Raw genomic sequence first — 25,829 nt, 5'->3', positions numbered from 1 at the left:
AATCTGTTTGTCCTGTTTACCGTTCTCCCTGAATGTAAAAAGAAATCACAAATTTTTGGGGTGTCCCCAGAAAAGTAATAAAGGGTAAATATTCCTATGGGGACACTAGTTCTGGTGAATTCAAGAGCTCCAAGTTATTTCCTTAACCACTTTAAGACCGGCCTATTTTTGACACTTGATGTTTACAAGCTAAAATCAGTTTTTTTTGCTAGAAAACTACTTAGAACCCCCAAACATTATATATTTTGGAGATTGTTGCAATATTTTTTATCACACCGTATTTGCACAGCGGTCTTCTAACCGCAATTTTTTTGGAAAAAATTCACTTTTTTTCAATAAAAAATAAGAAAACAGTAAAGTTAGCCCAACCGGCACGGTTTAGGAGATATTTGCACTGCATGCAGCCGCTCACGCGAGCGGCGCATGCACTCTGAAGGTCTGGTGGACCTTCAGCGTTTCTTGCCGGGAGCTTGCCGGAAAATGACTCCCGCGTGCGCGGGAGTGACATCATCGCGTCTCCGGCCAATCACAGCGCCGGAGCCGCCGAACCCGGAAGAGACGCCGAGGGATCATGTCAGCTCCCACAGCGGTGTCCGGGGGTCTGTGTCGGGGCTTCGTTCTAAGGTAAGTAATTCATAATGAGCTAGTATGCGATGCATACTAGCTCATTATGCCTTTGTCTTGCAGGGTTTTTTTTAAATTTATTTATTTATTTTTTTTAAGTATACAACCGCTTTAAGCCGGTTGCTAGGCAACGACGTTTGACGTCGCTCCGGTCCTCCAAGACCATAGAGTCGAGTGAGGGCCATCTTGCCCTCGCTCAACTTCCTGTCTAAGAGGATCCGGAACCGGATTGTTTTACCTGCTGCCAGCAGGTCCGGTAAGAGCGGAAAAGGACCGGGATGCGGGGGGGGGGGAACGGGGTCACCTCTTCCGCCCCGTAAGAGTGATCTCACGGCCAATCCGCCGCTGGGACCACCCTTACCTGAAAGTTGATCGCCCGCCGTTTTTAAAAATACCGGGGTTATGGCAGCTATCTGCTGCCATAACCACGTTATTTAGCGTCAAAGTAGTGACGTACATCTGCGGTGGGCAGTCGGTAAGTGGTTAATTTGCAGGGATTTCCACTCACTTGTGTTTTGGCTAAAGGCCCGGAAGTGAGGGTAAATCTCCTCAATGGGACACCGATGGTGAAAACAAGTAGCAAGGGGTAATAACCTTCCCTTACTCTGTCCAATAAGAAAGAATAAAAAAAGTTATGCCTATAGTTCTACTTTAAGACCCTTCCCAATTTGCTAAAACCTTTACTTGTTTTGGACAAGACTTATGGGCCATACACACTATAAGATTTTCTGAAGACTTCTTCCTTTAGACTTACCAAAACCATATAATATGAGGTCAAACCTAAACACTTTCAATTTGTATGCAATCTGGCAGGCCCTTGCACTTCATAGAAGAGGTAAATCTGAAGGAAATCTAACAACAAAGGTTGGATAGTGTGTATCCAGCTTTACACTTTGAAAACACAACTGTCAGGGTGTTTTTATATATACCCCACTTTTTTTTGTAACAATATATATTTGTTTATTAAGGTTTTACAGAAATTACAAAGCACACAAGGTAAAGTCCAAGGACGGGTTTAGGGGGACCTACACCTTGAATTCAAAAAACAAACGCAGCCTGGTCCCTGGACTTCAGCTTTAAAAAAACCGTTATGCGCTTGCCCATACAGTACAAAGTAAAAATGCCTTTTAAATCTTCTACTTGTCCATTAAAGCAGTTAGGCCATCATACCTGTGGATCAGAGCAGAGGAAGATTGATTGAGTAAAGTTGATGCGGTAGGTCTTGAGTTCTTGGCTCTGGCCCTTGGCCTTACACAGTGGACACAATCCATCAGGTGGTTTTGTAAAGGTGCTACTTTTCTAGAATAAGAGAAGAAAAACAAAATTTTTTTCTGGTCACAGTGATTGAAATTCATATTTGAGAAACATGAGGATACCGTCACTGCTGACTGAAAATGCTAGTTTCCTGATTGCCTGTGGCTTCAATACTTTCTGCATCACACTGACCAAGAACATGCACAAAGTGAGTTAATTCAGGGGAAAGTCAAAGCTCTCCTGTTCAAATTCTCTAATGCAAAGTACTGAAGTCTTTGCAGCCAGGAAACAAGGAAAAAAAAAAAAAAAAAAAGTTGAGCAATTGCAGTTTAGGTATTTTGTCAATAACGGATTCCCTTAAGAACCAAGAACGATTTACCGATTAATGCACTGATATCTAAAAATTGTTCATCAAGACAATGAAGTTTAATAATGAGCTGTAAGCACTGATCAGAATCATGAAATACAATTATCTACAAAACTTGGTGGCAAAAAAGTAAAAGATTTAAATGTAAATTATTAAAAATGAACTGGGGGATTAATGTAATTTTAGGATCATATAGCAAACATTTTACTTTTCTTCGCACACTATTATTTTATGTATAACCTTGTGACATACTGTTGCAGTACACCAAATGGCTGGGAGGGGGAGGAGCAGGTACCCGATTTTTGACAGGTACCTGCTCCCACTTCCGTTCCAGTCACCTTAGGCGATCGGAAGCAGAAGTTCTCCTTCCCGAAGTCTTCTGGGACACATGACAAGTCCTAGAAGACTTTGGGATCAGTCAGAGAGCACAGTGCCACTCGCGCATGCGCAGTGGGCACCCGTCTGTGAAGCCGCATGCTGTCACGGCAGGGTGCCCATAGTAGAGATGCCGTCACCGAGGGAGGACACGGGAGAACACGGCTGGGGTAAGTACACCGCTGGATCATGGGACAGGCAAGTGGCTGTTTATTAAAAGTCAGCAGCTACACTTTTTGTAGCTGCCGACATCTAAAACAAAAAAATGACTAGAACTCCACTTTAAAGCCTGATACACATACAATGTTTGTTGTTCAATTTCCTTTAGATTTACCTTCAACTATGTAGTGCAAGGCCCTGCCTGATTGCATACAAATTAAAAAGTGTTTAGGTTTGACCTCATTATATGGCTTTGGTAAATCTAAAGGAAAGTGTACAAGAAAATTGTATAAAAGTTGTATAGTGTGTAGCCAACTCAAGTTGTCAGGTCTAAGTAGAACTAAAGAAAAAATTACACCAGATTTGGGAATTTTATAGGATAGGGTCAACACTGGAAAACCTGCAGTTAGATGCCAGAGTGCCACCTGCTGGCTGTAGATAAGATGAACTATTTATACGGATCTTTTCTAATGAATTCAATTAAAGTGAAATTAAAGAAAATCCTAATTTCACAATTATATTTTAATTTTGAACATAAAAAGGCAAGTTGGGATTCCCTTGCATGGCGGTGTTCATGCTCACACAATTTTTCTTTTGGTAATATTTGTATTGTCTACCACCCTCCCAGTGCTATACAGAGCTAAACTAGAGCCAAGCTAAACTTGGCCTGACTAGGTTTTTAGGGCAGCAAAAAATTGCCTAACAATGTCTCATAGGGGTTGTTTTAGGCTTGATTCACACATGTGAATTTGATGTGGGTTGGATGCGGGTTTCCCTGCATCCAATTCGCATTACAGGAGAGTGTGACCAGCTCTGAATGGAGCCAGTTCACACAGCTCCGGGGCAGCTGCGGTCCGCATTTGGAAAGGTCCCTGGCTGTCTTTGGTTCCGATTCAGGTGCCAATTCAGGCAAAAATTCAGACCGGATTCGCACCTGACCCCCTGCTGTGAGCCGTGGCACATGTGAACCCAGCCTTACCGCAACTGGAGAGTGCAAAATCTTGTGCAGCTGTTCATAGGTGCCAATAAGCTTCTAACTTAGGCTTGTTCAATTAAGCTTTGACAAGACAAAAAAAAAACACCTGGAAGGCAATTGGTTTCTATACAGAGCTGTACCAGATTTTGCACTCTCCAGTTTTAGTAAATCAACCTCCATGGGATCTACTATTTGGCAGGAAAAACAAACCCTTTTTCAAGCACTGCTCCTCAGTCTTTCTGCAGAAAATGGATGATGGACTCACATGTACAGAGATTAAAGCAAGTTTTTGCTTTAGATTAAACAGACAAGTATCTCAGCGGGAGGAAAAGGATACAGCTTTTTTGAAAGAGCCTTTAAAATGGTTTACAGATTACCTGAAGGGTATTCAAGTATTCAATAATTGCAGATTTAACCAAAATGCAGTTTTTTTCCCCATATAGCAGGTTTATATGAAGAAAAAAAAAAAACAAACAAAAAACAAAAACACACACACACAAAACCTTAGCAATATAGAATGTATCTTTGTACATTCCAATCTTTCGCCTTTTACTTTTTTTTTTTTTAATTTCCGTGGAAAACAGAACAAGAAAAAATAAAAATCAAAAAAAGGATATATGCGCAGATGTAAACATAGAAAAGAAGTTTCACTGACTTTTCCCGTGTACCCCACCATCTGAAGTGAAGGCTTAGTTAAAAATGACCCTTGTCCAACCAATGACACCGTAGATCCAGGAGTCTCTGAAGCCATTGTGGTGACCCATTGGCTTATTTTGTGTTATATGACTTGTAACCTGCCAGCACCGGTAAGGACATGTCAAAGTACCCTGAAAAACAAGCAAGTAGGAAAAAAATTATTTATCAGGCTTCAAATTGTAATACTGTTGCTACATATACTATGAAGTGAAAATCTATTACAGCAGCATTAAAAAAAATAAATAAAACACAGTTTTATAGTAACAGATGAGTTCTTTCCTCCTACAGGTCATGTACACTAATGTAGACATTTTTACAGTAAACTTTTAATACCAGAGATACTGAAGTGCCATCATGGACTCCCTTCTGAAAACTATTGCTGCCAGGCTGTTCTAATCAACAAAATTTCCCCTAGGTATTCCCCCAATTTGCAGGGGCTTCCTCTCACTTCCAATTTTGGCTTTGAAAAAGGAAATCTCCCCCAATATCCCCAAAATGACACAGATGGAAAAAAAAATCTGACGGGTTATAATCCTCCCTTACTCCATCCAAAATGGAAAAAAAAAAAAGTTTTGCTTATTCTACTTTAAAGAAGCCTTTCTCAACCTTTCAAAAAGCTTTCCGCTTTTAGGGAACTCCGGCTATAATTTTTATAGCTACAGAAATAAGGAACCTAACATGAATGTCCGCTCCTAAAAGTAGAACTTTGCAAGGTTAATTTCACACATTGAATCATGTGCAGGATAGAAACAAATTTAAAAATGGAGCTTCACCCTCACAGGATTGGTTGTTTTAAATAAACAAAGTCGTAATTAAATTCACACAATTAAAGATCACAGTTTATAAAATCAGGCTTCATTGGTCCCTGGTCTAAGAGAAGTTTCCAGGTCAACCATGCAGACTTCAATCACTGCACATTTTTGCTTAGTGACTCATTAAGCTGTGAAGCAAAGGCTGATGATCTAATGCTTTGCACCTTCCCTAGTTCTGGCCCCAGGACCTGTTCACACCAGTGAGCTGCGCTGAACACATGTATACTGGGACACTTTCCCTGAACCTTCATACGAGGGTCCTTTCACACGGGCACTCCGTATTTCATCCCATTTTTTTGCGGATGAAAAACTGACATAATGCATCATTACATGACATGATTGACATGATGCATGACCATCCGCTGACATCCGATTTGCGTCCTTTCCGATCAGTTTTTTTGAACGGAAGAGAACCCTATTTTTCTTCCGTTTAAAAAACCGGAACGGACGCAAAAAACGGATGTCAGCGGTGTCATCCGCTGACATCCGCAATCCCATTGACATGCATTATGTCAGTTTATCATCCGCAAACGGATGGGATGATAAACGAACATACGGCCGTGTCTGTAAAAAAAAAAAGTGCTGGAGCGGATCAAAAAATGGTCCGCTCCGTGTGAAAGGACCCTTACTTTTTTTTTTTTTCCCCCCCACATAACTTACAAGGAGTTACATTTCTACTAATGGAAGTGGCATTGCAAAGGTTTGCGTCGCAACCCCTAAGCTGAGAAAAAAAAAAAAAAAAGTTTGCAGTGCACACTTAAACACTGGGGTTAAAGAGGTTGAAAACTTTTTACCTGCAAAGTAAAGGCACAATGTGCAAGTAAGCATCGCATACTAGCACATTATGTGACACTTACCTGCAAATGAAGCCCTCGTCGTCCCCGCTGGAGGCCGCATCCATCTTCACCCGTCTTCCTTACGGGTCCACAGACTCGGCTGTGTGACACGGGCAGCCGTTTCTTCAGAGTGCATGCGCCGATGACATCATGGGTCCAATATACAGTTAATATCTCCTAAACGGTGCAAGTTTAGGAGATATTAACAGAACCTATAGGTACAAACATTAGAGGGAAGTTTACTTCCTCTTTAACTGATGCCACTGTAAACGAGGCATATTACCTAGTTCATGCTTTAGGGCTGCACTGGAAATAGCTGACAGCGTTGCACCAACACATCTGGTGTGAATGACACAGTGTTCTTCATTTGCTTAATTGAAGACAAAAGCGGATTAAATGTAGAGTAAAGAAAAAAAAAATCTGCAGTTTTGATTGGCTTTAGAATTTCAGATTTACTTGTAAATCCTACATAAATGACCTACAACACAACCTCTGTGCAATGTTGGTAGCATAGGTGTTTTGATCAGATCACATGCAGTTTTCAAAAACAGTATTATCTTTTTAACCGCTTGCCAACCGCCGCAAGTACATATACTGCGGCAGTCAGCCCCTCACAGGCAGAGTGATGTATCGGTACGTCACTAGCCTGTGAGGCTCTGGGGAGCGAGTCACTCAGCGATCGTCAGGGGAGAGGGAGAAAGGCAGGCAGCTAGTGTAAACAAGCCGCCTGTCATTCTCCCCTATGTAGAAACAATGATCATACGGTTCTACTATGTAGGACCGTTGATCATTGTTCCTACAGCTCTAGCCACAGCCAATCACAGTTAGAATCACACCCCTAGGGACACACACAGCCCCTCCCTCTCAAATAAAGTTAACCCCTTCACTGCCAGTGTCATTTTACAGTAACAGTGCATATGTATAGCACTGATTACTGTAGAAATGTCACTGGTAACCCCAAAAGTGTCAAAAATGTCAGTCAAGGGTCCGATCTGTCTGCTGCAATGTTGCAGTACCGCAAAAAAAAAAAAAGAAAAATCGCACAGGTGATCAAATACCACCAAAAGAAAGCTCTGTTTGTGGGGAAAAGAAGGACGTCAAATTCGTTTAGATACAGCGTTGCACGACCGCACAATTGTCCGTTAAAGTCACGCAGTGCCAAATTGCAAAATACCCCCTGGTCTTTCAGCAGCCAAATCCTCCGGGGCTTAAGTGGTTAAAATAACGGGACCACAACACAATGTGATTATATGAATTATGAAGAAGACAAAACAAGCACGGGCCGCCCATGTGTGAACTCCTCTTTCCGTTCTGAGCTAGTAACATTACACCGATTCTGCAGATATACGTTTGGCCAGCTTGGTCTATTAATAGGTTTCAGGTTCAGGAAGACAGCTGCAATAAGCACAGATGATACTCAAGTGTTGAGTTCAACAAGTTACTACATTCAATATTAGGATGACAGCAGGGAACCACAGCCTACCCAATGACATACCTGTACCTACATTTATTTTCAACCCAGAAAGAGCAATTGACTCCTTTTCCAGGTCTTCACCACCAAATACTTACAGACTTGAAAGGCACTGGGTCAGACTACCGGCAGAACTGGGGAATGGTCTGCCTTTATCGGCTGAATCATAGTCACATGACTAGAGAGGCTACAATGGGGTTGACCTCCTGTCAGGGCAATTAAAAAGATGTCACAATAGGTGGAAGTCCAATAAATCATTGTTTGAATATAGAGAAATAAATGTATTAGACAGAAACATGAAAATTGCCATCGCCAAATGATTGTTAAGGTGCAGAAACAGGTCAGCCTTCTTTTTATTTTTTTATTCTAGTTTCTTCTATTGAGTTGCTGAGTCAGAATTACCTTGCCTTGGATCATATGTTCACTTGATTCCCCCATCAACACAGTCCGTGCTGATGGTGGAATCCCTCCCCCTATTGTGCTCTTCAGGCAGGGGGAGCCCACCGGGAAATCACAGAGATCATTGCTAGCAGCTATAGCCACTGGCAATAATCACACCTTAAATTCCGACATGCTGGTTGTACCCAAATCAACTGATGGATCGACTTGGGAACAATCAGCCTGCCCATACATGGTTCAAATCTCAGCCGGTCCCTGTTGAAACAGGCTTTAGTACACAAAATGTCTGATTTTACTGGCCTCATGCTTGATCCAAGCCCCTAGAGGTACTGATGCCAGGACCAGAAGCACAGACCTAATTCTGAAATTAAAAAAAAAAAAAAACATTGTCAACTCCTAGGTTTCTAAACTTTAAACTCGCAGAATTTTTTTTTTTTTCTTTCAAACATTTCTAAAAAAAAAAAAAAAAAAAAAAAACACACATCAGGGCAATGAATTGATTTATCTTGCAAAGAGTGCCTAAAGAGACCCTGTCCCCAAACTTAATTTCAACAACATTTCTCATAAGGTAATATTCCACATTTACGTCTCTGAACGTATACAGCCCTGAACGCAGGTTTTGCTCGGTACAATATCCAGCTATCACGTATTTCAGCCGATCTCAGAGTTTGTTGGGCTGCTGGCTGCCTGTGCCTCTGGGATGCCCAAAAATGCTGGAATTTGATGCCGATGGGTCAAACCACCTGTGCGCATGAGGTCGTAACAGTCTAGAGAACTATTTTAGTAGTGGCTAAATAAGGTCTCATTTACACCGGCCTCTATGACTTCTTTGAAAAGTGATCCACGGTGAATCCACGTAAGGCTCGCAGTTGTGGCGCAGTCCCATTGACTTCAGTGAGTGAGGTTCACAGGTTGTACAGCCTGTCAAACCAATGTAAATTTGTCACAGATATTCTCGGCTCCTAACCATGACACCCTTGACCGTTCTCCTCCTGTGGTGATGCCTTTCACCTTAACAGAAATTGACTCAGCTCCACTCAGGCAGCACACTCACTTTTCCTTCCCCCACCCCATTTTTTTCTCTTACCTCCAGCTGTTGTTGAACTACATGTCCCATGAGGCATTGCAAGGTTGACAGATGGGTCTTTTAGTTCCGCAACAGCTGGAGGGCCACAGGTTGAGCATCCATGCTGTAGCAGGTAAGTCTGCTGGACTCCTTCCACAGCTCTGCTCAGGCTATGCACAGCACAGTGATAGTTGGTGCTGCTACTTTTAAAAGCTAAAAACTGGGTTTGCAAAGGCATTTGATGCACACATAAGTGGATTTACATCCTTTATGGCTATTGAAGAATATATTTAAATGAAATTTTTGTGCCTGGAGTTCAGCTTAAAAGGCATAGTGCACCTTTTACATAAAAAAAATAATAAATCCACCAACATTGTCTAAAGTGTAATGCCTCATACACACTGGATGCTTTGGCTATCTCTCCTTGACACCTTTCCTTCTCGCAGAAAAAACACTTGTAAACGCATGTACACTTAGGGGTTAAATTCACCTAATTGGCCAGAATGATTGTTTTTTTTCTGGCCATTGAAATGACTGAACGTTCAAGCGCTAAACATGCCTGGAGCAACGCACATTTAGGAGCATCAGGTGTTTTTTCTGCCAGAATGCTGCTGCTCCAGGCACTAGCAGTGGGGTTTTTTTCTGCCTCTAAGCTCCTCCAAATGCATGTGTGTGCCTGGACACAACATGCAGAGGTGTCTAGAGGCAGGAAAAAAAAATGCCAGATGACCCTAAGCGTAGCATTACAAACGTCCAATGTGCATGAGGCTTAACTAAAGACATTTTGTTTTAGATAGTAGAGCAGGATGAAAACTGTCAGGTTTTAATTGCCGTCTGTGCTCCTATTAGGGAGATTCATTCTCTCTACATTTGTCCTGTGTTTACTATTATCTTTGAAAGTAAAAGAAAATCCTAAATTTTGGGTTATCCCCAGAACTGCAATAGAGGGGAAATCTTCCAATAAGGACACTAGTTTTGGTGACCACCAGGGTTTCCTTCACTTCCTTTTTTGACTATGAAACAGGAAGTGAAGATATATCTTCTCAATAGGTGACAGATGGCAAGAAAAAAAAATCTGCAGGGGTTATAACCCTCCCTTACTCCATCCAAAACAAAAATAAAAAATTGCCTTTAGTTCTACTTAAACAAAAATGGTGGATTTTTTTGCAGGATGAGGAATGGCTTGATCATGTTTGGCTGTGCAGTGACCGCTTCCTGGTTGGACTAGATCGGAAAACGCCTGAGCTCAACCAGGACCAGTGAATAATGGCTGCAATGCTCTGGCTCCTGCTGACTATTCCTCCAACCACAGGATCATGCCACAGTGTAAACCTGCAGTTACAGGCCTAGAGGAAGTATTAGTGGACTACAAGCAGGGAGATGTCGCTAAACGAATGCTCCAGTGAGAATCAGAAGCCCCTCTATGGCAGAGGCAGTAGTCTGTCTATTGACAGGTGGCTGTGAATGAATGAAAAGGCTGTGTAGGCGGAGCCAATTGACAGGATGCTGCCCGGAGAAGCACCCCTGAATTCATTAGGGGGGGGGGGAGCTGCAGATTGTGCCCAGGTTTCATGTAACCCCCTATGCGTTTTTGCATTTCTACGTGCATTGCCAGCAACATACAACACACATCACGCTGCTATTTCTTAATGGCACCCCAAATGCAGGTAGCAGTTGTGCCAAAACGTGCATTGCAAAACCGCGAGTGGCTCACTGCCAAAAAAGGCACCGCCCATTCAAGTGAACAGCCTACCCTATGCTGTCATGCGACAAACCCATCAAAACAAAAAAAAAAAGCAACACTGAAAGGTGTGAATTTGACATTTATTGTGAATTAGGACCCATTCATGCCACTTGCAGTGCGGAAAATGTAATTTTCTGTGCCCATTTCCTGCACCACATAGGAATGTCACGTTCCCATGTGGTGCAGAAAATGGGCACAGAAATGCATACAGATGGTAATAAGGGCCCAATCAGCCTACATTGACACTATTGCGATGCGGGAACCAGTGCGATTCCAGTGCGGGTTCCCACATCGCATCTCCCTCCCATGCTGTTCACACTGCCCTCTGCAAACTGCTGCGGGTGTCAATACAAAGGTAATGACACCCCCAGATCGGTTTACAGATTGCAGTGCGAACTGTAAATTCAGACAGGAAGCAGGTCACATAGGTGTGAACACCCGTGTGATCCGATTCCAGGTACCTGCTCCCAATTCCAGCTCAGATTGTGGCAGCAAACTGAGCTGGAAGGTGACCCCCCCTCCTTTCCCTGCAGATGGCCCATTCACAAAAAACTTTGCGCAGCCGATGTAAAATCAGCTCGGGTGAGGGCACCTGCTGGATTCCTGGACAGGTAAGTGCCCCTAATATTCAAAGTCAGCAGCTACAGTATTTGCAGCCACTGACTTCATTTTTTCTGAAGGAGCCTGGAGCTCCGCTTTAAGGCCACTTCTATCTTCTTTGGGCTTTTATGTGCACTGAACAGTGTTGCATTTTCATGCATTTGCGAGCATTTCTGTGCAAAAAAATACAGCACATACTTTTTTTTATTCACTACACTGCACAGTTTGACCTATGCCCATAGGATAACCTGGATTTTGGACTGTCTGGACTGCAGTCAAAAATGCATTCTGCTGCCTCTGGTGTGAATGAGTCCCAATTGATAAAAGCAGAGTTACGCTGCCCCCTCGCCCATACAAAAAATGTAAAGTCAGCTGCAACAAATACTGTAGCTACTGGCTTTTAATATTAGGACACTTACCTGTCCAGGGAACCCACGGTGTGGGCACCCCAATTTTTGGATCTGTGCTGCTGCTGTTCGTGGTAAGGAAAACCGGCAGTGAAGCCTTTCAGGAAAATGCATAAATGCGCAAGCAACCATACGCATTATGGTGTGAACTGATCCTAAATAAGGTTAAAATATGCAACACAGTCAGCAAGATAGACACTGCCTTTATTTGACACAAGGGGCTAAGGCAATGATCACCGGGCACAATCAGATGGGATGAGACCCCCACCTGGGTGACAACTTTGCATAGTTGCCATTTAAAAAAAATTTCCAGGGACACTTTGCAGCAGTTATCAATTACCACACCCACTTCCCTGAAGCTCCACCCACTCTGCATAATTAATCACCTATTTATCAGATTATAGAGTCTACTCAATATAGAGAGAATTACAGGAAATTAAAAAGAGAATCTCAAACTTAAAGCAGAGTTCCAGCCTAAACACACACTCACCTGTCCCACGGTCCATTGATGCGGCTGCCCGAAGCCTCGCTCTTCTCCCTCTCTGCTCTGTGGCGCCGGCATCACTGGTGTGGGCACCCGGCTGTGACAGTTTGCGGCTTCACAGCCGGGTACACACTGCGCATGCGCGAGTTGCGCTACGCATCGTGATTGCCCAGCAATCTTCTGGGACCTCTGACATGTCCCAGAAGATTGCAGGGAGGGGGAGAGAACTTCTGCTCAGGGCCCCGCAGCGCTGTGAGCGGAAGTGGGAGCGGGTACCTGTCAAAACCAGGTACCCGCCCCCCCCCCCCCCCAAAAAAAATGACATGCCAAATGCGGCATGTCAGGGGGTTAGAACTACCTAAAGCGGAAGTTCCACTTTTGGGTGGAACTCCGCTTTAAGGCCGCAGTAGCAGAGTTGGAATAAGTCTCCCATTCAGCTGCACTACTTCTGCGTACTACAATATAAATTACCTGGGACAGGGTCCTATTCGCAGGGACTGTCCCAGGAAAAAAAGGGACAGTTGGCAAGTATGCGTTTGCCATGTGACCACATGTAGGGGTGACTGAGGAAACAATGCATGCCCTCAGCTGTCACACCAAGCACATACACCCAGCCCACCATCTAACACCATGGACCAGTCTGGGACCGCTACACTGAACCCCTCATTAGTAAGAGCTCAGGTGTGATGTACAAAAGGAGCAGCGCTACGGTCTATGCATGCTGCATAGGTGTGTGGAGTCAGCACCCAATTCCCACACAGCACTCAGTCCTTTCTCCTCACCTCTATGGCGGCTCACAGAGTCTCCCAGGACTGTCTCCTTCACTCCCCGACCACAGCTCACCGCTCTACCGGTACCGAACACACGTGAAGCCAAATACGTGAAAGAAACGTTCCAACTTCCGGCGACAAAGAAACACGTTTTGTCCCACTTCCGCCCTCTGTGTGCGCGGCTCATATCTGATGTCCCAATTACACTGAGCGGTCTGGCCGCCATTTTTGTTTTGGGCACTCGCCCTGTTCTGCTGTGTAATAAAGACGAAAACCAGGAAGTGGCGGTGCTGGCGGTGCTTTCAGCAGTCACTTGTAAGCAGTTTGGCTCTGCATGCCCACAGATCAGTTTATCTCTGCCTGTTTGCCTTAGGCGGAGACTCGCATTATAAAACATGTCTTGATGATTCTCTTCAGTGTTCCGCATGTGTTTAAAAACATTCTGCTGAATTCAGCTGTTTTCTCTAGTAATGCATTGTTTTTAGGTGGCAGTCTTGCCTTATAACAATAATCATAATAAAGGGGTGGCTTGTCATTTTAGAATAATGGTCGGAGCCATGCAAATGTTTCCTTTATAGTCATGAGGCCTACTCTGAACCGTAGTCCAACTTTCAGATTATTATTGAGGAATATTTCACGGTTTGGTATTTTAATACTGACCAAGAAACAACAATTAAGAGGAAAACTAAGACCTTGTTTACAATACCAGTTGAGAGCAGTAAGACTTTGCAACTGATCCGCAGCTTTACCGCCAACCCCCACTCCCTTTAGCTGCAAAGGCAGCATCCAGGGGTGTACATATTAGTGATCAACCAATGTTTTTTTTTTTTTTTTTTCTTCACTGATATTTTGGTCATCGGATATAGATATCGGCCGATATTTTCGGACATGTAAAAAAATGATATTTTTGTTTTTCTAAAGGTACTCCTTGTGGAGGGATCTGGGGGTCTAAAAGACCCCAAACCCCTCCTCGGCACTGAAAAGCATTCAAAATGCCAAGTTTGGCTGTTTCAAATACTGTCAGTTTATTTAATTTGGCGCTGAGTACCCGGAAGGGATGTCATCCTCCCCACCCTCCTCCCCAGCATCCTCACAGTCTCTCTCTGCTCTGTGCACGGCCGATTGCCAGCACTTGCCTTCCGGTTCCTTCCCTGCGAGCATTGTGACGCAGGGGGGTGGAACCGGCGACAAATTCAAAAGTGTAAACACACTAAATGACATGATACAAAGTTGTGATCCTAACAGATTACATTGTATCATGCCATTTCACCACAGGATTGCACCTGGTGACCTTTTCAGTGCCCTGCCTGTGCTTTTCCAGTGCTTTGTGCCTGGAAAATTTTGAACGACCATGGCGTCATCAGGTATGGAAAGTGACGACAGCGACAATTCTGATATCTCTTTCTGGCACATAGCTTGTGGAATTTGGGAAGTATATCAAATGATTCTTAAGAATTTCCAACGGAGCGATGTGCCAGAAAGAGACATCAGAATTGTCGCTGTCGTCACTTTCCGTACCTGATAATGAATTTTCCCATAATTCGCTCAGTTCTTCAAGTAACTCAGTTTCACTGTCGCTGTTTTCCAGTTAGTCTAAAAGCGCTTTTGTGCAAAAAGAACGCTTTTTGGACGCCATGGTCGTACTCAATTTTTCAGGCACAAAGAACTGCAAATGCACAGGCAGGGCACTGGAAAAGTCACCAGGTGAAGTCCTGTGGTGAAATGGCATGATACAGTGTAATCTGTTAGGATCACAGCTTTGTATCATGTCATTTAGTGTATTTACATTTTTTTTAAATTGCAGCGTCGCAATGCTTGCAGGGAAGTGACCCGGAAGACAGGTGTTGGCATGAGCGGAGCACACAGCGGGAGGACTGCAGGGAATTGCGGGGGAAGATGAGTTTTAAAATGTAAACCAACAGATTTCCGTGCAAAACAATGTACCACTTTTAGGACAGAAGTCTGGACATAATCGGACCACCAGGGAGGGTTATAAACCCTGCCAGTTTTTTTGTCATCCATTTCCCATTGGGGAGATTTCACTTTCTATCCCATAACCAAAACAGAAAGTGTGAGGAAATCCCTGGTTGTCACCATAATTAGTGTTCCTAATGACAGATTTCCCCTATGTCCCTGTTCTGGTGACAACTTAAAATTGGGGATTTTCTTTCACTTTTGGTGATAGTGGGAAACAGGACCAATAGAGAGGGTTAATCTCCCTAATTGAGACATTTTAGTTGATTGCAAAGTGTGGAACAGCATTGTGGATTTTGGATTGCTGGAAGATTTAAACAATGATGTGGACATTATACGTAGCTAGAAGAAATCTTTCTAAAGTGAGGGAAATCCTGTCTTAGGCTAGGTTCACACTAGCCTACACTGTGCATTCTAGTTGCAGGAATCGCATAAATGTTTTTTTTTTTTTTAAAGCCCGTAGCGTGTGAAACACACTCAAAAGACTTAACACCCGGTGCATAAAAAGTGCACACACGCAAACGTGAAGAAACACAAAAACTGCACAGGGTGTGCGAATGGTCTGACCTCCGAAGAGGTTGGACCTATACCTTGATCCCCCGGGGCGCAAGACTCCTGACAGGGACTGAGGTACTTCCTATGGTTTGCCTGGCCGAGACCTGGCAAACCCCGTTCTCCAGGGGGACTGCCGAAACAGTCCACCCCAAGTACTAGGTGGGGCTCCCCCGAAGGGAGACCCCATGAGAGAGGGCGAACTAAGCCAGAAGGCCATGTCCACCCCCTCCCAAGACTTTCAAGGTAGGCCCGGAGACCCACGCCGTACTCATCGTGCAGGAAAAAAGGTGATAGTGAAGTGACAAACACTACAAAGAAAAAGCACACACAAACAAAAATGGTGGGGAAGGGGAAGTGGAGAGGTGAATTAGTGCCCTTGTAAAATACAAAGGCAGGCCTTCCGGCCGGAATAAAGAATTCCTCTGGTCGAAGCCAAAAGGCTTTGCCCAAGAGGCAGGTGCTGAAAAAGTGTGTAGGTGCAGTGACCATGGTGCTGAACAACTCAAGGTGAGCTGCCCCTCACCAGTGAGAATTAAGGCACCCCTGGGCTGCCACCCCAGGTGCACATACACTACGGGCTTTTTCTATCTCGGCCCAAGGCCAGACCCAGTGTAGCCCTTGCCTACCAGGAGGTTTGGAGCTTTGGACAGCTTAGGGAGAACCTACCTTCAACTGGGGACAAGCCTTTTTTGCAAGGCCAGATTCAACCCAGGAGGAGAGGCTCTCTCACCGCCATCCACCATTCCTCACCAATTACATCCAGGAGCAGTACTAGCCAATGTGATTGCCACCACCAGTTTTCCCACTCCCTTCAAACTGATAGGGGTGGACCCATTCAAATCAGAAGGCAATGGATCCGTCCGGCTTTCTCTGGTGTGGCTTACTTCCCAGTCCTCCGGTAATTCCAGAGCGCCCAGGAATCGCATAAATTCCCACAGCAAAATCACACTGCTCTTGTAAGATGTGCAGGGCTGCCATTCATTCTGAATGACACCCCCATGCATCTAAGCCCTCAGCGCGATCATGGGGTGCAGTAACCACAGGGAAACCGCATGTTCAAAAGGACCATGCATTTTCCTGCGGCCACATTTTAAAAAAAGTGCATGCACCTTTTTTTGTGCATTTCATGCGGCAAAGCAGCTCAATCAAATAAATGGGCTGCCGTGCCCAAGCAAACACACGCCGCACAGCCCGCACTAATTTGAACCAAGCCTCTGGCTCCTTTCACACAGGCAGTTGATTTGCATATTTACCGCCCATCTACAAGCAGACATGGTGTCGCTCAGAGGAGTACACATTGCTGGGACCACAATGTTTTGCATCATGATGTGGCAATTTTAATACTACATGTAGAGATTGTCTGACAGCACCATCTCTCAAACTCTCCCATGTATATGAATAGGGCTGTGCCTCAACCATAAGCCTAGTGCTTGGCTCACAGTTGCAGCAACGTCCTACAATGTAAAATTGCTATACAGAAATAAAAAAAATAAAAAAATTCCTATAATCCTTATTTATTTTTGCCATGAGTGTGTGTTTTTCCATACAGGATTGTAGGAAGTGGGTCTCTGGGCCTACCCTGAAGTCTAGGGGAGGATGTGTGGCCCTTAGATTCCTGCTTCCCCCCTGTCTTGGAAGGGGAAGGGGCTGAGTGAGTACTCCCACTCAGTAATCATTGCTCAGCTTTAGCTGACTTTGAGGAACAGGGTCAACCCGATCTTTTAGCTAGGTGGACTGGAGTGTGTCTTGCACCCCAGGGGGGTTCAGAGAAGGGACAATTCTCTTCAGGAGGGGACCATTTGACACATCCTAGGTAGTTTCACCATCCTCTTAAAAGCAATCCACACTGTTAATCCCTGGGGGGGTGAAAACACCACCACTAGTGTCAAAGGAGCCATATACAGTTGTAACAATGGTCCCCATTGGAAGACTTTCCCTCTATTTCTGTTCTGGTGACAACTCAAAATTTAGTTTTTTCCCTTTACACTCAGGTCCAGTGTCAATGATTATTTGGAAACATGGGGTGTATCTGCCCATTGTGGACGCAGACAGTGTCCGACTATAAAAACTGCATATAAACTTTGCCTCTTCTTCAGGCAAGAGTTACCTAAGTAAAGTTGGCCATAGATGGGTTGATTTTTTTTTAAATCAGAAAGTGGGCTAAAAAAAAGAAAAAAATGAATGGATTCCTATAGCCACACACGTGAGGTAGATGAAGGAATCTCCTCCACTTACACATTGTATTTTGACTGCAGGATTTTCCACTCTCAGAATACAGTGATTAGTGGCTACAGCCGCTGATCGACAAAAGTTTTCCAATATTCCAGTTTGACTAAAGTCAATCTAAAGGCCCGTACACACGCACCGATTGTTGGCCGTAAATTTTCGGCCAACGTCCGATCGGCCGATTATCGGCTTGTTAGTATGATGCTTCCTACAACCGACTGCGGCTTTTCAGCCGAACAAAATCTGGTGTGCAGGCTATAAAATTTTTGTTGGCCAACAACAGAACGGCCGATTGTTCGTCAGTCAGTACAGATTTCAGCCGACAAAAATGTGATGATCAAGACTGGGCATGCTCAGTGAAGAAAAAACACACGAAAAGTAAACCAGAACATGACATCACTTCTGCAGTTGGTTGTTGTTGGCCGACAAAATTTGTGTGCAGTCTAGAGCACATTTCAACCAACACAACACTGGACAAAAGACGGCCGATCGGTCGGCCAACAATCGGTGCGTGTGTACGGGGCTTTACAAGCAACGTCTATCAAACAGGAAAACCAACACATAGATCAGAATTTGTTTGGTTGCTGCTGAACCGGCCGAATTTCATTCCATCTATGAGTGTGCCTCAAAAGCTAGCACTACAATCTCTTTTACCCTAAAGCCAAACTTCTACATTTGTTGATGGCTAACAGTGCTACACTCTGCTGCCTATAAAAAAAAATACACATACCTGTTTTCTGGTGCCCCACCACCCTAGCAATCTGATCCACACAACAATGCTTAGAAAACTACCATCAACAACAGACTACAGCACATTCTGATCCCATAAACTCTTTCAAGGCTTATATCACATTTGTATTCAAATACTTTGTTGGAGCAAAAATAGAATACAAAGGATAAAGGACAATTTCTGTAGACCAGCCACCCCCCCCCCCCCCCCCCAGGGTTCCTCCAGAGGTTGCTAGTGGTTCCTTGAACTGTGGCTGATTGATCTCCTGTTTCTTGCTGCCTGCATAATTCAGGGGTCACTGCCACTTGGTAGAGCCAGCTAAATGAACTCAATGATATTTTTATCTGTCTATAAGCTGGTATTCATGCCACCACTGTAAGAAAGGCATACTTTCCACTGACCACCAATGTGGAGGGAATTTTTCCCATTGACCTTCAATGCATTGTTCAGAAAGCGTTCCGCTATGCCTAAAATTTATTTAAAATATTCCTCTGGGGTAAAAAGGTTGTGAAAAGCTCATGTAGATGAACATAGAAAGCTAGAAGAGCTGTAAGGTACATTGTGTCTAAAAGCCAAGTAATTAAAAACAATGTTATACTTTATATTGGAAGGGTCATCACTTGGGCATTCTAAGAGGGTGATTATTGGGTCATTTCTGTGTGCCAGGCAATCATAGAAAGGATGTCCAAGTTCCTGTTGTATATAGCCCGAGGAAGTGCATATGTTATTTAGTAGATATAGAGTTATTGTTATGTTTGCCTTAAAGTATAATTTTTACTGAAAGTAAAAGAAAAGCCCAAATGTTGGGTTGTCCCCAGAAAAGTAATAGAGGGGAAATCTTCCAATGAGGACACTAGTCATGGTGACCTGGGGGAGGTAAGGAATTCCCCTAATTTGCAGGGATTTCCTCACACTTCCTGTTTGGCTTTGGGACAGGAAGTGAAGGGAAATCTCTGCAATGGGACACAGATGGTGAAAAATATCTGACAGGGGTTGAAACCCTCCCTTACTCAATTTAAAATGAAAAAAAAAAAAGTTTTGCCCATAGTGCTACTTTAAAGCACTTCAGCCATTTTATTACGTGTAGTTGAGCACTTTCCTGAATCTCATCGCCATGAACTGTGGCTGGCAAAAATGTCTTTCTGGAATCCTTATTAATGTAGTTCTGTCCATGTGTGTGAAGACAGCCAAGCAGTGATCTCTATCTATCCAAGACTACCCACGACTACAAGTGCCTCCCTTCCCTTTCTCGAATTTACACTGGCCTAGGGATCCTAGCACCATCATTCCAATCCTCTTAAGTGCCCATAGGCTTGGCTGCTGGCTAAACAGATGGCTGCAAAGCCCAGGAGCCATATGGCTCAAGTCCCTGGCTTTTGGCTTAGCCATGAATTCGGGCTTGCATGTTTTACTGACTATATATATATATTTATTACCCTTTATGTGTGAAAAAGCATACTGTTCACATGGCATTAACAGTCCATGACACGCAGCATGTCTGTGTAGGTCCCGCTCTAAGATAAAACCCAGCATTCTTTGGCCCCAAAAAACACGAATCTTTTCTTCTTTGCCTGTAGATTGTGAGACCCCTTAAGAGGTAAAATCTAGAGCACCAACAGTGAAAATCTGCAATTCACAAAACTCCCTTCATCTACCCACAGCGAAGCCAATGGATATTTACTATATATACTCTACTATATATACTAAACTATATACTCTGGTTGTTGCCTTTGCTGGAAGAACTCATTTGCATATTGCAGATTTAGGCAGATCCTAGCAAGTACCAAGTTTTTTTACTACAATATATTTGTGTACTGTATATTTACAGCACGGTCATCCCTTGGTATCTGTAACCCTTTAAAACTATCAACAGCTCAGCAAGATAGGCATTATTGGGTGCCAGCTTGTGCTTAAGGGCTCTTCCACACGGCCGCTCCGCATGTACGCAAATCATCCTGATTTGCGGACATAATGTAAGTCTATGGCATTGCAGATGTCAGCGGAATACCATCCGCTGACAGATGATTTTCTTCCTTTCAGTTCTGTTCCCTTTTTTAGGAATGGAACAAAACCCTATTTTTCATCCGTTCAAAAAACGGAAAGGAAGGAAAATCGGATGTCAGCGGTGTCACCCGCTGACATCCGCAATGCCCATAGACTTACATTATGTCCGCATATCATCTGCAAATGGATGGGATGATATGCGGGCATACGGCGCGGATGACACAAATGTCATCTGCTCTGTGAAAAAAAAAAAAGTCCCGCAGCGGAGCTTTCACATGGAGTGGCCGTGTGAAAGAGCCCTAATGAGTCCAAAGCTCCCCATGTGCTTGCACAGCCATCTGAAACCAGGTACACTTTTGATACAATGCATGGTCTCTAAAAAAGTGCACAATCAGCGAGAGATCTAACTTTGAATAAAACTGATTATTTCAAATTCTGAGTCGGCATCTTATGGAAACCACTTTCCCAGGCTTCTGTTTATTCAATTGTTTTGAGAATACTACATTGTAAGTGTATTGCCTTTTCAGTTAGGGACTGGTAATATGCTGCAGACAACAGAGAGACGTTGGGCATAGCACATAAGGGTAGTAGAAATCACTGATATTACCTCTTACCATCTTACAAATGTTCCTGCTACAGATCACTGGGAACCGAGGGTCGCACAGTAAGTAGCAAAGGGCCAAATGTTGAGCACCATAACAATAAAGCTATGTTCTATATGTGTTGTGTTGGTACTGGCAACTAAGCAACAAATAACTACAGTATATGCAAGTTTAAATACGTGGCTCTTTGGTAATTAAAATGGAAAGTGTTGAAGTGTTTATATACATATCTTTATAGAAGAAGATGGAAGGTTGTACATTTTAATGTGAAATGTTTAGGTGAAAACGTTTATTGCTTGACACGACAACACTTAACACAGAACAAATACATTTTTTTGTGTGAAGTAAGCAGGTTTTCTGTATTGCTTGCATGATTTTTAATTTGTATTAGTTATGTTGCCTTTAAATTAGGTCATAGCTGCTAAACTTTGTGCACAATATTCACAAGGGACACCAACTACAGGTGTCGCTTTGTAAAAAAAAAAAACATAATTGTCAACATGCGCATGTAAATGTTGAAAGTGATCATTACAGTTTGCAGAGGTTTTTCCAATCCTGTTACCACCTGCAGAACTACATTTCAACTATAACTAAAGGCAAAACATTTTCCTGGTGCCTCCATGGTAACATACATGTAATACATGTTGTGATAGAGCTCCCCCTCTACTCTGCCTTCAGAACTAGTAAAGAGCATAAAATAAAGACGCCCCCCTACCCCCAGCATTCTCCTTTTTTTCCTCATACCTCTGGACTGGTGAAGAGTAGCAGTATGTCCCTACCTCTGCCTCTGAGCAGCTTCTGTTGGGTTAAGGCCCGTACACACGTACCGATCGTCGGCATACAAACGTCGGTGGACGAAGGATCTGCCGATTGTACGCGTGTTAGTATGGTGCCTCCGACAGATGTCTGCGCACAATCCGCGGACAAAAGTCTTTCGTGCAAACATGAAAATATTTGTATGCCGACACCAGAACGGACGATTGTTCGCCTGTCAGTACACAATTCGGCCGACAGACCGCAGATTTGCAAGACTGGGCATGCTCAGAAAATAGAAAACACAGGGAAAGTTAACCATTACATGACATCACTTCTGCAGTCGGCGGACAAAATTCTTGTGCTGTCCTTGTGCTGTCTTTGCACTTTTCAGCAGACACCGACATCCCGGGGAGAAAAGAGGAACATTTGTAAGCCGACCATCGGTACGTGTGTACGGGGCTTTAAGCTTCTACCAAGCACAGTCCCTGTTCTTGTTCCGCTATTAGTGCTGATAAGTCTGGGAACCCCTTCTGCAGATTTTGCAGACCAAGAAAATCAACAAGTGGCCGAGCTTTTGAAAAAGACCATGAAAGATTCTCTTTCAGAACTGGCCACCATGATGCAATACCTCCGGACCCGCAGGCAGCAGATGCTGACCCAGAGGTACCAGGCCCCTCTATAGATAGCATGCCAATTCCCCCTTCAGGGCAGAGGGCCAGAACCCCTTTTCAGGAGGATCCTTTGGATACATCTTCAGAAGACCCAGAGATAGGAGGTTTCAGTTTCTCACTCATTGAGCCCTTTATAGAGGCAGTGAAATCGGCCATCGCATGGGAAGATCCCAAAGAGCCCCCCTTGAAGTCAATAGGCACTGCCCACACTTAAAAAGGAAACAAGCAGTTTTTCTTTTGATGCCTGAAATAAAGAAGGTGATTGCATGTAAACCAGAAATTGTCCTTACATCGTTGTCCACAGCAATAAGAGCCTGGACAGAAAACATAGAGTTGGCTATCAGACGAGATGTGCCAAAGCAAGATATCATGAAGGCACTGGACGAGCTGAAGATGTCGGCCGATTTCATCAGAGAAGCAGCAATTGACTCCACTCAGCCAGAGCAATGCTGCATACAGTCATGGAGAAAAAGGGCTTTATGGCTAAAGCCAGGGGCAATGGATATTGCTTCCAAACAAAACTGGTGCAGGATTCCCTTTGATGGGAAAGCACTGTTTGGGGAGAAATTGGACAAAGCAATCTCCAGAGTAAGGCTGGCCATACATGATCCAATTTTCTTACAATTTTCTGTCCAATTTTCTTGAAATTTACCTTCAAGTATGTAGTACAAAGGCCTGCCTAATTAGATACAAGTGAATGTGTTGTTTAGCTTTGACCTCACATTATGTGGTTTGTGGTAGATCTAACAGAAAATTGTACAACAAAAGTTGAACATGTATAGCCAGCCTAATGGGCCGACACATTATAAGATTTTCTGAAGACTTTTTCCTTTAGATTTACCAAAACCAGATAATATGAGGTCAAACCTAAACACTTTCATTTTGTATGCAATCTGGCAGGCCCTTGCACTACATAGAAAAGGTAAATCTGAAGGAAAAAGTCTTGGCCATACATGTTCAATTTTTGTTGTACAATTTTCTGATAGATTAACCACAAACCACATAATGTGATGTCAAAGCTAAACAACACTTTCACTTGTATCCAATTAGGCAGGCCTTTGTACTACATACTTGAAGGTAAATTTCAAGAAAATTGGACAGAAAATTGTAAGAAAATTGGATCATGTATGGCCATACTAACTGATGGCAAGTCAGGCTAACTCCCCCAAGACAAATGGCCGGAAGATCCAGAAACTTCACCTCCAGATTTCAGCAATCCAGATCAAGAGATTTCAGACAGTCTTGCCAAAGTAGAGTTGGCCGAAAAAAAACCTGGAGGGGTACCCAGTCTTCATTTCTGGGAACAAGAAAGAGTAAACCTTTCTCTGCCCCGCAGGATAAAACAAAACCCTTTTGACATAAGGCAGGCCCAAACACTCCCGGGGGCAAACAGATGCCAAGACCCTTGGGTCCTATCCACAATACGACACGGACACTACTGGACTTTCTCCCCTCAGCCCCCTCAAGATTACTTCAAGGGGACAGGAATCCCAACATTTCCACAAAAAATTTAAAGCTCTTCTACAGTTCATACCATCACTTCAAGTACAGAGCACAGTGGTTCCAGTGCCCCATTCGGAGCAGTATACAGGTTTCTACTCCACTCTACTCCTTGTTCCAAAGAAAACAGGTGTATGGAGACCTGGCCCCTCTCATTGGCTGAGAGCTCTGATCGGCAGACCTTTTTAAGTCATAAGCCATCAACAGAAGTGGGAAGTACAGCCAGCTTCTATCAGACTGGATGCCATACACACAGGCCAAATGTTGGCCGACATTCAGCCCTTGTGTATTAGGCTTAAGTGTTGTCAACTTAAGACAGGGAATGTATTACTGACAAGATTACCAGGTGAAAATAAAGGGAAAAAGGCTGTAAAAAACCTAATGCAACAATTAAAAAAACCTGTAAAGACAAAGGCATAATGAGCTAGTGTGCATCGAATACTAGCTCATTATGAAGTACTTACCTAAAATTGAAGCCCCTGCAGTGCCGACAGGATGGCCGGCATGTTCGGCCGTCCTGCTTCCTGGATCGCATCCTCCAGCCATCTGATTGGCCGGAGGCGCGATTACATCACTCCCGTGCATGCGCGCGGGAGTCGCCGCTCACGGCACTGGGCTCTGAAGGAACGGCACGGGTGGCCGTTCCTACAGAGCGCATGCGCCGATGACGTAATCGGCTGCATGCACTGTAAATATCTCCTAAACGGTGCAAGTTTAGGAGATATTTATAGCACCTATAGGTAAGCCTTAATATAGGCTTACCTATAGGTAAAAGTCTTTAAAGTGGGTTTACAACCACTTTAAGTCTAAGGAAAAGTAAACTGCAATATAGTATATTTTTGTTCTTGGGTTTAGATTCACTTAGGAGGCAATTCAATTATAGTACATGTCCATCTAAGGGCTCATCACACCATACACATTGAGGCTATGCTGGGCAGCTATTTCTAGAGCAGCCACAACATATACACAAGGCAAAATGCCTGGGTTCCACAAGTGCGGTGGTGTGTGCAGATTAAAATTATGGCATGCTGTACTTTTTTCAGCACAGCAGGTTGCATTGCGAACCACCACTGGGATCGGTGCATTGGCACTGTGCCTCCCAGCACACAAAAAATGGCTATTGTACATGGTGAATGAGGCGCTACTACTAATTGGCACAAAATCAAATTAGCTAATTGTAATAATGTCTAATAGCAGATATGTGCTTATTGGTTAAAAATTGCAATTACCATGAAAATATTTCTCCAACAATAGGTGCTAAAAATGTTATAAATATAAAGTGCATATAAATCCTCCTAGAATAAAATGTGAACTAAACACAATAATATAGCTATAAAAATGTAAATAAATTACTGAATATAAATATAAAGTGCATATGTGAACAAGTGACCACAAATTATAGTGCAACAAAATCTTCATGCACAATCATATGAAAGGTGATTCGGTGCTTATAGTGCCTTTAAAAACTTAAATAAAAGTCCAACAATAAATGATAAGCTCATAAAGTTCCATCCAGAACGATTTTTCTAAAAATGATATGTGCTCCTATTCAGACTCTGTGTTCAGTGTTTAATCCGCCACCTAGTGCAAAATTGGCCACTCACCAAAATAAAAATGGCAGTGCAATCAGCAGAGCTTGCTGGTGTGAACAAACCCTTTCACTAAGGTCTCCACTATAGACTGCATGATAAACAGTATTGTCACTGTTAGGGAACTGAAAAGTGAAAAATAAAATAACAAATCCACTGGCAGGAATAACTTGCAACTAAAC

General features: G+C 43.5%; 1 protein-coding gene across 1 annotated transcript in view; it reads right to left on the bottom strand.

Annotated features, from left to right (window-relative positions):
* Positions 1–13,167, bottom strand: part of USPL1 (ubiquitin specific peptidase like 1) — a 61,745-nt gene extending 48,578 nt beyond the window's left edge. The window contains exons 1-3 of the mRNA XM_082245833.1: positions 13,053–13,167; positions 4,411–4,582; positions 1,795–1,923 (exon numbers count right to left, since the gene is read on the bottom strand). Coding sequence (XP_082101959.1) covers positions 1,795–1,923; positions 4,411–4,506 — 225 coding nt within the window. The 5' untranslated portion in view covers positions 4,507–4,582; positions 13,053–13,167. The remainder of the gene's footprint in view (positions 1–1,794; positions 1,924–4,410; positions 4,583–13,052) is intronic.
* Between the last annotated feature and the right edge of the window lie 12,662 nt (positions 13,168–25,829).

Source organism: Pelophylax lessonae, assembly GCF_965119305.1.
Source record: "Pelophylax lessonae genome assembly, chromosome: 2".
Classification (NCBI taxonomy): domain Eukaryota; kingdom Metazoa; phylum Chordata; class Amphibia; order Anura; family Ranidae; genus Pelophylax; species Pelophylax lessonae.
The sequence above is the reverse complement of the archived record's forward strand: the minus strand, read 5'-3'. Positions and strand labels throughout refer to the sequence as shown.